The 15473-nt window shown below is 37.1% G+C and overlaps 1 protein-coding gene across 5 annotated transcripts in view; it reads right to left on the reverse strand.

The window, feature by feature from the left end:
• Positions 1-438: 438 nt before the first annotated feature.
• tns1b (tensin 1b) overlaps positions 439-15473 on the reverse strand; it is a 238213-nt gene continuing 223178 nt past the window's right edge. For 4 of the 5 annotated variants that reach the window (XM_082174592.1, XM_082174593.1, XM_082174595.1 and 1 more), the window contains 7 exons: positions 12571-12648; positions 10472-10543; positions 9454-9480; positions 7586-7751; positions 7235-7303; positions 6566-6595; positions 439-4268 (listed from right to left, as the gene is read on the reverse strand). In XM_082174592.1, coding sequence (XP_082030718.1) covers positions 4127-4268; positions 6566-6595; positions 7235-7303; positions 7586-7751; positions 9454-9480; positions 10472-10543; positions 12571-12648 — 584 coding nt within the window. In that variant the 3' untranslated portion in view covers positions 439-4126. The remainder of the gene's footprint in view (positions 4269-6565; positions 6596-7234; positions 7304-7585; positions 7752-9453; positions 9481-10471; positions 10544-12570; positions 12649-15473) is intronic. The other variant, XM_082174596.1, reaches the window with a different exon arrangement.

The following is a 15473-nucleotide window of genomic DNA, read 5'->3' on the forward strand; positions in this document are numbered from 1 at the left end:
ATATATATAATTCATCCCAGATTTTCAATCTAGTCTTACATTTTTGACCCTTCTGTATACATCTGGACAGATTCTCATCCAAATTCCCATGTTTCTTCATATAGCCAGGGTAATGACATAAGATCAAATTAATTTTGTGCCTGTATTTCATGCATTGCTTACCCTAATCCATAACTGAAGGCTCATTTGGCTATGAAAGAGAGAGTTAGAAGTAATGCATTGCCAATCACTGACCAGCCACCAAGGTTTCTTTGTGTGTGAGTTTATTTTCCTCTGTATCTGACTGAGCACTCTGGAAGAAGAGGCTTGGTCTCCGACGGGATGGGTGCTCTGACAGTCACATCAGTAAAAGCAAATACCTTTCACTCAGAGCCGTTCAGTGTAACGTTGCACCTCATGCACATGCGCTGAAGCATCAAGAAATGCACAAACCAGGACTCTTTTTCTAGCAACAGTGTACTTTAATGTAACTGATTTGGATCGCTCTTTAATGTATATTTTTTGCCAAAACAATACAATGAGGCTGTAAAACTTGAAGCAAATAAAACAACGTGGTTCTGTACAGCAATAGTAGCTCATTCACACATTCTAAGTCTGTTAACAAGTGGACATAAAAATATATATATATAATAATACAACACTGCTGACTAATACATGGAGGAGTAGGGAGCTGGTTTTTTTGGAGGATCTTTTTTTGTGACTGCCTAGATATTTTCAGGAAAATGCAAAAACTATTTCTGTGTGGTTTGGAAATGATTGGAAAACAAACGTGTTGTTTATCTGAGCCTATGCACCGAATGAAATGTCCAGAAAGGCAAGCAAAGCGAGTACATACATATTCTAGTGTGTGAAATCACTCTTACACCATGTCTACACCAGACACGTCCAGTTTGACAAATGTAGACCGCTTCCAACTCAACTTTCGACACTTTCTGTATTCCAGTGACTTAATTATGCTGGGTTTTTTTACTTGAAAATTTCATACATGTGAATTAATTGCTCTAAATTGAATTCATTATGTATTTAAATATCGTCCTTATACATCAAAGTCAGTTTGTGATGTATATGGCCTGCTTATTTGAACCATCTAAGCAAATGTGCACATTTGTTTCAATGCTAAAATTGTGTCTCGTTCATGAAACATGACAAATTAACTGTGTAAACTGTAAATTCATTTGTATGTAAACTTAGTAAGAGTGGACTTAATTAATGATTATGCTCAAAAATATGTTTGCCATGCAAAGTGGATTTTAAGAAAGCTTGTATTTTGACTGTAGTGTAGACTGGAGCTTCCAGTGTAAACACGGTGTTGCTGTTATAATTGAAGCAGTCATTTTTATCTGATGTTTTGCTATTTTTTCAGCTCCTGATCATTAAGTGCTTTGCATTCTTTTGGAGTAGTTTTTTTTAAGGCTAAACAAAAGGGAATCATGACAACCAAACACAGTTGAATATATATCCGTCATAGCATGTGCATCGAGTCAAAACAGACTGCCATGCCAAAAACAATAAGCCGCCGTCCGCAAACCACCAGACAGTGATCAGTTCTCAAACATATAAACGTGAAATAAAATCTTTGGCAAAAATGAAGTATTTACATACAAAAAAAAAAAAGAAGCAATAATTGTTTTGAAGACATAGGACAGTTATCAGGGCGGCGTGGGTCGAACATCCTGCTTAAACTAAAAAGCCAATGGGTATTTTCACCTCAAGTCACAGTTAAAACACTGCAGTATTATTTTTAATCTAAATTTAGCAAGGATTCAGAACTGGTGTGTAAATCGAAGGTAATTGTAGAGGATGCATAGATGGAGATATGGCTGGCGATACCTGACAGCGCCTCACGATGGCAGTATGAAACAAAATACTGGAATCTGCCTGAGAGAATCAATGCGAGCGACTAAACAAGTGGGTTTCGCCGAGGGCTGAATACTGGGAGGGAAAGGACGCCAAAATAATAATAATATTAATAATAATACAAAAATAAAGACACTTCCTTACTTTTCTTTACACAAAGCCTCTTGCAGTAAACACATCAGCCAACTCACTTTATCTGAAGGAACTTTAGGATGTAATTCTTATATATGCAAAAGCAACAGTGAGTTCTACTTTGAATCCTATGTCGATCTAAAGCTAAAGAAAAAAAGGATGTGAGAAAATATCCAATAATGACAAGCTTTCCAAATACATACACTTTACACCATATATAATAGAATGCTCCTCAAAACCTCATGATTTTGAAATATTAGTCAAAATAAAGAGTATTTCTTTTGGAGGCTAATCTTTATGTAGACTATACAATATATCTATGGGTAAATGAGTTAACATAGCGCAAAAAAAAATATTATACAATAAATATTCAGTAAAATCACTTTTTGAAGTATTTTATATATACTTAGCTTACTTTGGGGTAGAATGATAGTGTGAGTGTGTTTTAAGCGAGGCATAGAGATTCAGTGACAGATTCACACCTTACTGCCAGATACACAATGATACACACTCAGACCTGAAGAGAAGAGAGCTCAGCAAGTGGAGACCAGGAACTGAATGCTGACACTTGATTTGTCTTATGTGTTGCTTCACTCAGCTCAGTTTACAGCTATCTACTTGGAAAGTGCAACGGAATGGCACTTGAAGTCGGACGTCCATCTATTCCTGTGATTTCAGAGATATTTCTCCAAGCGAAGAAGGTGAATGCAGAATTTGGGATAATATCAGTCCAGATTTTTCGACACAGCCAGGAATCCTAATCTCACATTGTTCGTGAGCCTGGTTTCTCCCAAGGTTTATTTCCTGCCACTGTCGCCTTTGGCTTGCTCAGTTGGGGCTTAAAGACAATTAATATACAGAAACATTATATATTTGACTGCACTGACTCAACCAGAGAAGAACAACTTGATCTGAATTGAGCTGGAGTGTCTTCCGTACAGCTGCCTTTGAATTCACTTTACAACAGACATTGTTATTGAACTGAATTGAATTTACAGCTGAACTCTGTTATTTTCCTGTTTATTACTGTGAAGCTTCTTTGAAACTATCTGTATTGTATAAAGCACTATATAAATACATGTGACTTGACGGTATGCATGACGTCATGCGAACATGGCGGCACTGAAATAGATGTGCACAGACAATGATGAACATTCACTTTTAAGCAAATAAAAATGTTTTTTTCGACAACTATACATGCAAAACAACAGCCAGCATTGCACAGATAATGCAATTTGGGTGCTATACTTTTTGTTTCGCAGTCAAACACCTGCAAAGTTGAGTTTCAGGCAACAGAAAATTTCAGTAGAAATGTCTCATATCCGACTTCAATAATGAACCTGGAAATCTGACATCAGGTGCCATTGTATTGCACTCTTTCGAGTAGAGAAACATCAGTTAGCTGCTGGATATTTCTGGACCAGAGGTGAACGAAGACGCTGAATTACTGAATCAACAACTCCAGCATCCCACGTTCTCTCAGAGGAGCATCTTTGAGGGTGAAGATGTCTCACCCGTCCTCACTTATAGCTTCTCCCAGGTCTGTTATATGCGAGGGACCTTCAAAATCCCCACAAGGTTTTGAGTTTATCCAGAGTGGACTGGAAATTGCTTTTAGTTGGCATATGAAGTGGTCTTGCACTTGTAGCGTGAAAAACAGGAGCCGCTTTGAGAAGGAAAAGAGTTCATATGTACAGTTTTGACGAAGCAGCTGTGGTTTACCAAGATATACAAGAACGCTTGAATAATGATTGGTTTGTCCTGACTGCTCTCTTATCTTTGGTTCATCAGCCCCAGATTTCAGCTTCCTCATCAACCTTTTTTTTTTTTGTACTTTTTCTTGTCCTTTTTTCTAAAAAACAAGCAACAAAATCACTGAGATCATTTCCACGTCCCCTGCGAGTGAGATGAAGATCACCTCCTCTCTCTCCTTCACTCCTCTACGCCCACAGTGCACTTCCTCTGTCCCTCTTCCTCACTACCGTCCGAATAACCCTTCCTCACACATTCACAACCACACGTACACGCAGCCTCTCACCCAAACATACAGAACGAAAAACAGAAACGTCAAAAAAACTAAAAAACATCAAACAGAGCAGAATGGAAGTCCTCCAGAAAGCAGCGCTGTGTGAAGAGTTCACCGCTTCTGAGAGTTGATCATCACTTTAGAGACGAAGTTGACGATGGCTGTGGCCGGTTGATCGGGATCCATCTCAGCGAACAGGTGACTGACGTTGTCTGTTGTGCTGCCTTGCTTTCTGGCCACAAAGCCAAAGAACCTGTGAAGAAAGAAAAAACCTCTTAATATGCAGTATTTGAGTGAATCTAAAAAGAACATTTCCAGGTCACTATCCTATGGAAGCTTGTTTCCGCTCCAGAATAAAAAATTAAAAAGGTATTTGTGACTTTTTATTTCACAATTCAGACTTTTTTCTAAGAATTACGTGTTATAAAGTCATAACTGCGAGATATTAACTCGCAAATCTGACTTTTTCAGAATTGTGAGTTTATAATTCTGAGAAAAAAGTCAGTCTGTTCCTTCAGAATTGGACTTTATATTGCGAGTTTATATCTTGCAGTTCTGAGAAAAAAAGTCAGAATTGTCAAGTCAAGTCAAGTCAAGTTTATTTGTATAGCGCTTTTCACAATACAGATTGTATCAAAGCAGCTTCACAGTATTAAATTAAAATAATACAACAAAGTTTGTTTCAAGAGGAATTTATTGATTGATAAAATTAAATTAAATATCCCCAAAATATCCCCAACTGAGCAAGCCAAAGGCAACAGTGGCAAGGAACCGAAAAACTTCATCAAGTGACCTAATGGTGTCCTAAAACTCCATCAGGTGACCTAATGGAGAAAAAAAAAACCTTGGGAGAACCCAGGCTCAGTCGGGGGCCAGTTCTCCTCTGGCATTTATGAGCTAGAGGCCGGATTGTAGTTTGAACTGTAGGATTATATGAATGCCTGGCTGAAGAGATGCGACTTTAATCTAGTTTTAAACTGGGAGAGCGAGTCTGAGCAACGAACAGTATCAGGAAGACTATTCCAGAGTTTTGGAGCCAAATGTGAGAATGCTCTCCCTCCTTTGGTGGTTCTGGATATCCTAGGTATGACCAAAAGCCTTGAATTTAGTGATCTTAAAGAGCGGGATGGATTATAGGGTGATAAAAGATCCGTTAAATAGACTGGAGCTAAGCCGTTTAGGGCTTTATAAGTCAGTAGCAATACCTTATAATTAATACGGAACTTTATAGGTAACCAATGCAGTGATGATAAAATCGGTGTTATATGATCATATTTTCTTGATCTAGTAAGAACTCTAGCGGCGAAATAAATTGTGAAATAAAAAGTTGTAATTATCTTTTAAATGGTTTTATTCCATGGCGGAAACAAGCTTCCATACTATCCCCCCCCAAAATGAATATAATTAGAACATTATTAGGCTGTGAATCTAAATCTGAAATATAAAAAAAATAACAGATTTCTGTGATTAATCACACCTAAAATTAAAACTTGTAATCATAAATATATTTACACACTGAATCCCTGAATTAATGTAGAATTTAAAGGAAGCATATTTATAATAATATTTGCTAAATTACATATTTTTTAACTTGAGATGTACAGCTTATTCTGATTTGGAGAACGGATGCTGAATTATTTGCATTCATTTATTAATTTTTTTGTGTTAAACAGCAGAATTCCAGAAATTATAAAAACTGTTTCTCCACCAAATTTTTCCGTTTGTGGGAATCATGTACAGTAATAAGAATGTAATAAGACCCCTACCTCTGGTCATAAAAACATGGCTGATAATTTCTTACAGCAGTATTGTACATATGAGCTCTGGCACACATGGTGACATTAGTGAACATGTTGTGAAATGCACAACCCTGCTTTACCGCTGAACATATAAACCCTGCAGTATTGTTCCTTCTGTGGTGGTATTATATTCAAGCTTCATCTCCTGAACCACAACAGCAGAATGATGTTCGCCGTGATCATGTGCTTTCATCCTCAGTCCAGTCCAATGATCTATTCTTCCTCTCTAACATATCTGCCTACTGCATCAACAGCACAGCGCTTTATAACACAGCCGTTCCAGAACAATCTCTTTCAAACTCTGCCCAGATCGAGCCGTGAGGGCTGTCACATGCCTCATTGCTCTGGGAGTGTAAAGTGTCTTGTGTTCTGAGATCTGCTCAGATTGTGTGTGAGAGGATCATATTATACGTTTCTTCACCCCTGAGGATCACTTATAGCACTCATAATAGTTATATATAATAGTCACTTATAAAAGTTTTTCGAACGAAAAATCCTGTATGTTCTGTGGCCTCAGAGAGTAAATCATCATGACACACATGTGTGAGGGTTAGCAGGCTAGCATCAGGTTGTGTTAACAGCACAATCCCGCTCATTCATCATGACACCCTGAGCATAAGCATTTTATCCCATGATGCACCAGGGAGGGGGAGCCGCACTTGACACTGATGCATATCTAAACTGCTTTCAGATAACAACGTCTGCTAAGCTGCAAAAGATCAAGTTCTTTGTTATCATAGCTGGTACTTACTTTGCAGTGCCACCCTCAGGTTTGCTCCACCTGGAATGACATTGAAACAGATTATAGATGTTTAACTTCGGGATTTGACAACTAAAGCATTAGCTACATAATAGTAACACATTTTATTTATAGAGCATTTTTGCAAAGATGCTTTACAAGAGATAAAAACGATAAAAGGCAATACAATAAAATTAATCACTCATTAAAAGCATTTTCTTTTGAGTTTTGAGTAACAATTTGAAAATAAACAAATCAATAATAATTCCAAAAACTAGATTTTGTCATTTCCTGAAGAACATTATAAATATATATATATTTATATATATATATATATACATCTGTATACATTGTATAGTTTTGTATAGTTTTTCACAAAAATCTCTGCTCTATTCTTTCCCCTACTATATGTTTTTATGCGTATTAATATTTTTTTGTTGAAAAATGTCATTACATCACATTCATATAATATGCATGTGATGCACAAAGAACTTAGGGCTTAAGGTTAAATTAGCTTTAGAAAAATGAGCAACATCAACAGAAATACTGCAAAAGCACCACTAATAAAGCTAATACACTTAAACATAGTTCTGATCCTGTCATATCCACAGATCAATGTATAAATGCGGTGACATTGACTTTTGTGTCTAAAGTAATGCTAATGTTTCAGGGTTTTCTTACTTCCTCTCCTGTGGATCAATGTCGCAGAACGTGACCGTGCTGATGGGATAATGACGCCTGAAGAAAAGCCTGTGGAAGAAAGCACAGGTATGTGCCTTTAAAACATGTTCACATGTGGCTTTTGAATGAGAAAAAAAAGAAAGAAAGAAAGAAAGAAAGAAAGAAAGAAAGAAAGAAAGAAAGAAAGAAAGAAAGAAAGAAAGAAATGAGAAAGAAACAAAAGAAAGAAAAAAGAACGAATGGAAGAAGGAAAGGAAGAACGAAAGAACAAACAAAAGAAAGAAAGAAATGAGAATGAAACAAAAGAAAGAAAAAAAGAACGAATGGAAGAAGGAAAGAGTGTTCCCTCACTTTCTGTGGTTGTCAGTGAGCGTGATGCCCTGCGCAGACACTTTGAAGTGAACGATGGCTGAGGAGACAGCACTGCTTGTCAGGGTTTCTGAGATGGCTTTAGAGATGGCCTGAGGTCCAGTCAGAGACTCCATGTCCACTGAGTTTATGTACAGGACATTACATGCTGGGAAACACAGGGAAACATGCGCTGATGAATAGCCATGTGGCATTAGCAAACAATTCAATTACAAGCAAGATGCATCTTTAAATAAACTCTAACTCTTCACACAGACTGTGATCTCAACAAACATACACACACATATCATTAGTATATTCTGCATTTGCATAATCCAGTGGTTCTCAAATTGTGGTTTGTGGGTATTATTAATATATTATTACAGTATTTAATAATATTTTGAATTAGCCTTTATTTAATGCTTTCAAATGTATTTTTAATTTTAGTAAGTTTTATGTGCTTTTGCCATTTTTATAAATTTTTTTTTTTTTGATTTCTATATTTTTATTTCAGTTTTAGTTTTAGCACTTAAAGGTTTTAGGGCCCTATCATACACCCGGTACAATGCAGCGCCAGGCGTGACAAGTGTTTTTTTGCTGGCTTCACCGTGACGTAGTTATCATTTTCACGTTCTGTGCCACGTTGTTTAAATAGTAAATGCATTTGCACTCATTTGTGCGCCCATGGTCGTGCTGGTCTGAAAACGAGGAGTGTTCAGGCACAATTTGAGGAACTGAAATAGACAGACCAACAAAAACCTGGTCTAAAGTCAATGGTGCAATATTTCTTTTGTTATTTAAAGAGCGCGTTAATAATATGGGCCTATAGGCGGGTGCCCAACGCGCGTACACTTTGTCCCGTAGATGGTCAGCTTGCGCGCTTTAACCTCGTGCACGAGCAGATCCGTTTGCGCTCTGGAGAAGCGTTCAGTTTTTCCGCTTGCAAATTCCGTCATGTAAATAGTGAATCCGCCATGGTGCGAGCGCAACTGGCTTTTAAAGGGAATGAGAGATGAGACTCTGATTGTTTTTGTTTTTTTGCATGTTACGCCCAAAACACACCCATTACTCTTCAAGAGAATAGGGACAACCCTTTTAGACCATGTGCTGGTGCACCGACCATGTTTCCCGTTGTTAAACTAGCAAAAGTGGATTCGGACTCGCCCTAAGTGCACTTGCTCCATGTGCTTTAGACCATGCGCTTAGATCGTTAAAATAGGGCCCTACGGTTTTTTTTTTTTACTCATATTTGTGTGTTTTCTTACATTGCATCAGGTGTTTCATTCTTAGGGGAAGGATGCAAATCAGTATTAGTGCTTTATTTTTAACATATACATTTAAAATATTCTTTGTATTTTTTCTTAAATTTGCAGTTGTCATTATTGATTTTTCACGGTCTTCAAATGCAGATGATGGTTTGAATACCAGTTTATCTTTATTAAAATAACTTGATCTGCATTGCTATAGAAATATGTACTTTACCAAAATATCGCAACAACTTATTAGCGTTCATGATTGATTGGCGTATGATTGGGCCTTGTCTTAAAGCCGGAGCTGAAAAGAAACTGAGAACCACTGGCATCATCTATCAGTAGATCCATGCATACTAATCTAACATCAGTCATGAAAGAACATGCCATATTCAATCAGAAAGGTGTTCTTGAAATACAATCGAGGCCTTGACAAACAGCAGCAGCCAAACAGTTTTTAGCAGACAGGTAAAGGTGCTTCTGGAGGTCTGAACCATCATCACATGCACAGACAGTAAAAGAGGAGTGCGGCTCTCTCTAGACACGGCAGTCAAAGTCAGGTTAAACACGACAACACAGATAAATCAAAGAATTAAACACGCAGAGCATCACTGGCTTTACCATGGGAGTCAGATGAACTCTTCTGCCCTAAATCATTTCCACAGGAGTGACACCAGGGTGGAGAAGAACATGGCAGTTGATATCAGATAATAAACAAGTAAAAATGCTTGGACTAATAGAAAAAAATGAATGTATCAAGAGAGCATTAATAAAGAGCTAGGATGAATAAAAATTGCTAATAGATACACATCTACCAATAAATGATCATTTTCGAAGGCTAAGCACTTAAAAACCTGAGGAGATTGTACCTTATTTAGGGGATTTTGCTGAATGAAGTTGTGCAAAACACAATGAACATTAATGCATTTAATTCTGTTTTTGAACAAATTTTCCAGATTCAGTGCATCACTTTCATTGACATTATAGATTTTATATTACGGTAACACTTTATTTTACATGGTCCTTGTTACATGTACTTACAATAGTAATAACAGTAAATTATGCATAATTACATGCAATTAACCCTCAACCAAACCCTAATCCTATAGTAAGTGCATGTTGTTAATTAATATTACTCAAAACTTAATTAAATAATCACACTCTAACAATGATAGCTTAAAATAAAGTGTAACCTAACCTATATTACCTATTACCTCTATGAATAATATATAGTTTCTCGCTGTAGTTGAAGCAAGAAAATATGAACTTTTTCTTTTTACAAATTAGTTCACATTCTCTAGGTTTCCATTTATGTATAATTCATGCAAATTCAATGTATTATATCTATCAGTATTATAGACATTAGCTATATCACTAGCATTTAAGGCATAATGTTAATTATTGCATCCAAATGATATAATCAATCTTTTGGAGTGCTCTCGGAGTACACATTTATTTGTCATTTTAACTGTTGGAAATGGAGCGTAAAAGTGGACTTCAAAGATTTCTTATCCTGTTGCGCCCTCTATAGGCCATGATCAACGACTAGTCGACATTAAGCTAAAAGCATCATGGATGGCATTACTAGAGCATACTAGTCAGTGCAACCCCTATAAGACATTGATGTAAATATCCTCACCTGCACCCTGTTTGAGCATCTCTGCCGCCGGGTTAGTAGGTGTTGCAATCTCAGGTGATTCCTCCAGAGGATCTATAAAAATGACAGGAGGTCAGAGTTTAGACTGTGCATATTCTGTCAGGTTGAGCGCTACGATCCATCATTCTGCTGTGGGAATTCTTGCTAGGCTAGGAATCAAAGCGCCTGGCAAACATGCGTTCACTCTGTGTTTGAACAGGTCCGTGGCTTCATGCCCCCTGACACCCGGATGGCATATAGCAGTTGGCTGAGGACGGAGTCAGCTGAACACGCCACAGTGCAAAACTCAGAAAACACTCACGATTATTCACCCTGGGCAAACAGGACATACATCATCATGAAAGAGGGCGCAACTAAGTCAGGTCATGATGAGTGGGAATGTACAGTACATGTACACAAACTCATACAGTGGGCTCCAAAAGTCTGAGACTACTAGTGAAAATAGTACTTTTTGCTTTAATGACAGCGGCGCTCAAACAGACATGTTTGAACAAAGGAGTGCAGATGCATCAGGCTCTTATATTTATGCAAATTGTGCGATATTACATTAAAATGCTGGATTAAAATCACCAAGATGCACATTAAAAAATCTGAAATATGCATATAAACCGTATTCGCTCCCATGAGAAGTATGCACATGATAAAAACACATGTACCAAATCCATTTTCCAGACGTGGATGTAAAACAATAATGTGACTTTAGGTGCGGTCACGCCATGTTGTAATTACCGTAATTACGATATTTCAACTTGTAAAAAGCATTCATGTCCTCTTAGAGCTCGTAAGTACAGCTTGTAAAAAGCTCTATACCACCTGATTCATTTAGGCATTGATAGTGTTCCCATAAAACAACAATTCCCAGTCCGAGGACGTGCTCCAAATAGAACGTCACGTGTCAGATATACATAAAAAGCATCAGCAGCTTGTGGAGTGAAAAAAAAATATTATAATTTTTGATTTAGATTTTCCTAGAAGAGATAATTCAGTTCTCTTGAATCATGGAATGAAAATGCTGCTTTATTTGCAGACTTGGTCTATATTCTTATTGTTCACAAAACAGTAAATTACATTTTCAACTTGCATCAAAACATGGCTAATGTCACAAATTTGATTAGGGGCCTAGAAATAAAATTTAATAAAATAATAATATATATATATTTTTTATTGTTTTCCATTTTTCAAAATCCTAAAATTGATTTCACTTTTAAATAGGGATGCACCAAGAATGAATATTCTGGGCTGAAACCAAAAATTCTGGATGCACCTGGCCAAAAACCGAAACCGAAACTGCTTTTTTAAAATAATTTCTTATTTTAAATTAGCTTTTTTTTGTACACTTGTATTAATATTAGACCTTTTAATGAAATTCAATAATTGTAATGATACAGAATTAAAAAAATAAAAGCATAAAATGAAAGTAACACTAAAATTGAACAGAAAATACATTAATATTGCAAATAAATGCATTATTCTTTATTCAGTTCTACATAACAGAATCAAATTCAACAGATATATTTTTGACCAACTACCTAAATAATGTATTGTCCTACTAAGCTATTATTATCAGAGCGTATCGAGGAGCGGATCAGTGAACAAGACGGCAGCGTCATTTTACCAGAGTTGCCCAGCACGGCTATCCCACACTCAGAGTAGGGCTATTACAAACAGAAACAAGTATAATACTACATAGAAATTTCATGTTGGCGGGTTATTTGAGCGAGACTTTGCTGTTCCGATAAGCATGGGCCGTTGATGGTACATGAGCATGGTACATGCATGGCACATGGTACATGAGTTGAGCGTTCGCATGGGCCGTTAGCAACTGAGCCACATCCAAAGTCGAGAGTGAAACCTGAGCGCTGAACACTGAGGCGCATGGCGGGGTGGCATATATTTTCGGCTCATATTTTCACCTCTTTCGGCCAAAAAACGAAAATGGCATTTCCGGCCGATAAATTTCGGCAGCTAAAATTTCGGTGCATCCCTGCATTTGAAGAAAAAACAAATGCCATGTTTTCAGAGGGGTCTCAGACCTTACAGGACCCCACTGTGTGTGTAGAGAAACAGATATGATTTCTCACCTCTGGTTGGTATGACTAGTTTGCAGGGTAGAGCCAGTGGAGTGATGGAGTGCTGGTAGACCAGTGCAGACAGGCAGCCTGGACACAGAAGATGAAAACAAAATTGGGGTCAGAATTACGAGCGGAAATCAGAGGAGAGCATACTTTACATTACAACTGCCCTGAAGAGGTCAAACTTTGATGCCAGGCCTGGCAAACCGTAAATCCATGTTGCTGAAGAGTTGAGGCAGTGAAAGTTAGGAGGATAGGAAGGACAGGAATACTAGCAAGTGGCATGTGGTCTTTCTTTGTTAAACCCCTGCTTCAAATATTTTACTATATTAGGGAAAACTAACTCTGGATGGGCTTTGTTAGGGCAAAATCTTTCCTCCTGCGCATGAGAAATTGCTACCAAGCTGCGGAAGCAAAAAACGTCCAGGTTGATGGTGGAAAGGAGTCATTGTGGCCAATTTTAAATGTTGTTATCAGCTTTTAAACTCTCCTCCTTCAGCAATCAGATTTTATCAACTCTAACAGGAAATCAAGATTGTTTACTCATTCCACTTTAAGGCCCCTTACAAGAATTTGTTCACTCTTAAACAGCTACTCGCCTTACATTTTTTCCTCTTTCCATGGAGTGAACGAGGACAGATACTGTCAAGCTCAAAAAAAGACAAAAAGCACCACAAAATTAGCCTATATGACTTGTGAACGATAATTCAAGTCTTCTGAAGCCATATCATATTTTTGTGTAAAAAAAAAAGTTATTTATTGAAAATCAAATATGGCACTGTAAAAGCATTGTGTCATGTTTGACATCAATGATGTTTAGTCACAAAATCGTTTTGTCAAAAGCTATCATATGACTTCAGAAGACTTTGAATGCAGTGCTTAAGATGCTTGGACTACTTTTATGATATGCTTATGGTGCTCTCTGTCCTTTTAGGAGAAAAGGATGAAAGATTCTACAGAAATTCCCTTTCTATATCTACTAGGGGAGTAACGGTTCAAATTACTCACTCTATTACTCACAGATGATTAAGTAAATTAGAAAACATTATCAAACTTCAAGCAACAGCACAAATAAATACAATAGAGCAAAGATAGAAATAAAATAAACAGTGATTTTCAGGTTATTTAGGTACAGTATCTTTCAAGTATAGAAATTGAATAAAGTAATCAAATGTGAAACAACAATGCATTTAAACTGCACTGTATAAATTAAATAAAGATTAATCATTATTAAAGTTACAAAAGCTATTCAGTCAAGAGAATTGAGTGATTTCCTTGTCTTTTGCTGCTTGATTAACATACAGCAGGAATATTAGGCTGCTGTCACTTTAAGACTAATGGACGGATCCAGTACACTGATAATGATACACTTAAGTTGTCTTTCTCGACTGTTTTAGTTCACTTAAGACATAACAGACAACGTTTGCTAGGGATACTTGCCAAGACGGGCAATGTTGATAATTTATGTGTGATTTTGTCCGTTTAAGCTCAAGACTTGAAAAGAGAAATAAATATTTGCGTGCTGTTTGAGAGGCGGCTTTCTGGTTGCGCGCTTTGGATGAGTGCTTAAATTAGTTTATTTTAAACACAGATAGCATTGTGTGATGTTCAGGTCTTTCCTGCACTTGTGCGCTATCAACACCCGGGGGATGACGGTGTAAATGACTGCTCACATGAAGATGATTTAAGTCGAACAGCGGTGCAAGTGTGTGGCGAACCATGGGTGGAGAACGGTATGGTTCGATTTTTTACCGAGAACCGTTACACCCCTAGTATCCACAGGAACAAATAACAGCATACTAATTTGAAATTACATGAAGATGAACAAATGATGACGACATTTTTGGGGTGAAGAGTTTCTGTGAGCAGTGGGCGTCCTGGCAGACTTCCAGCGTCTGGAGGAGTGGAGCTTAGATACTATTGTACATTTATTAACATGAGCGTTATTCCCGAAAACACAGAAATCCTGCCAAATTTCACCCACACCTGCTTTCGTTCTCACACAACACAGTTTTTCTTTGTCTATTCTGCTTTTCATAATAAACATGCAACGCAATGGTTACCATAACAGGATGTTTGAGCTCTTATGCAAACGGCCCAGCCCTGATTTTTTTACATCTCCTTATTTGATGTGGAACAGGGTATATTGGAGAAGACAGCTCTGTCCATTGAACAGACTAGGCCTCCATGTAATGTGGTCAGCAGACAGTAAATTAGAGAGAGGCCGTCTTTGAGATGTACTTAATAATTTCAGCTGGTTCCATGCAGTCGTTTGGACTACATGTGTTCTACAGCTTTCTGGAAGCTACACGGACAGCTTGATTTAAAGGGAAGGATTCACATGTTAACTTGTACTGAAGAGCAAAAACCACACACGCATTTGTTCTACAAGCTTGACAGATTGCGCTTTCACATTAGTGAACATTCAACAAATCATTCTTGTGTCAATGTTCTGAGCCATGTGGAGCAACATAGGCAAAAATCCTGTGAAATATATACAGTACTGTGCAAAAGTCTTAGGCATGTTAACAGTGTTGGGCAAGTTACTTAAAAAAAGTAATTAGTTATAGTTACTAGTTACTTCTCACAAAAAGTAACTGCGTTAGTAACTGAATTACATCATTACAAAAGTAACTAATTACCAGGGAAAGTAACTATTGCGTTACTTAAAAAAAAAAAAAAAAGTTTAAATATAAGACATTTCTTGGATACCCCCAATATGAAATGTTAAATGAATGAAATTGACACTAAATAGAACATCTTATTATTATAAAACATTGTACACTAATCTACACTATTTTAATGTTGCTGTGGGACAATGTGAGAGACACCTATTAACTTAAATATTAAAATATTATCATTACTATAGTGCAACAATAAAACAATAGATGGTTTAGAACTTTTAATATTTA

This window comes from Leuciscus leuciscus, assembly GCF_965113295.1.
Source record: "Leuciscus leuciscus genome assembly, chromosome: 7".
In the NCBI taxonomy this organism is placed as follows: Eukaryota; Metazoa; Chordata; class Actinopteri; order Cypriniformes; family Leuciscidae; genus Leuciscus; species Leuciscus leuciscus.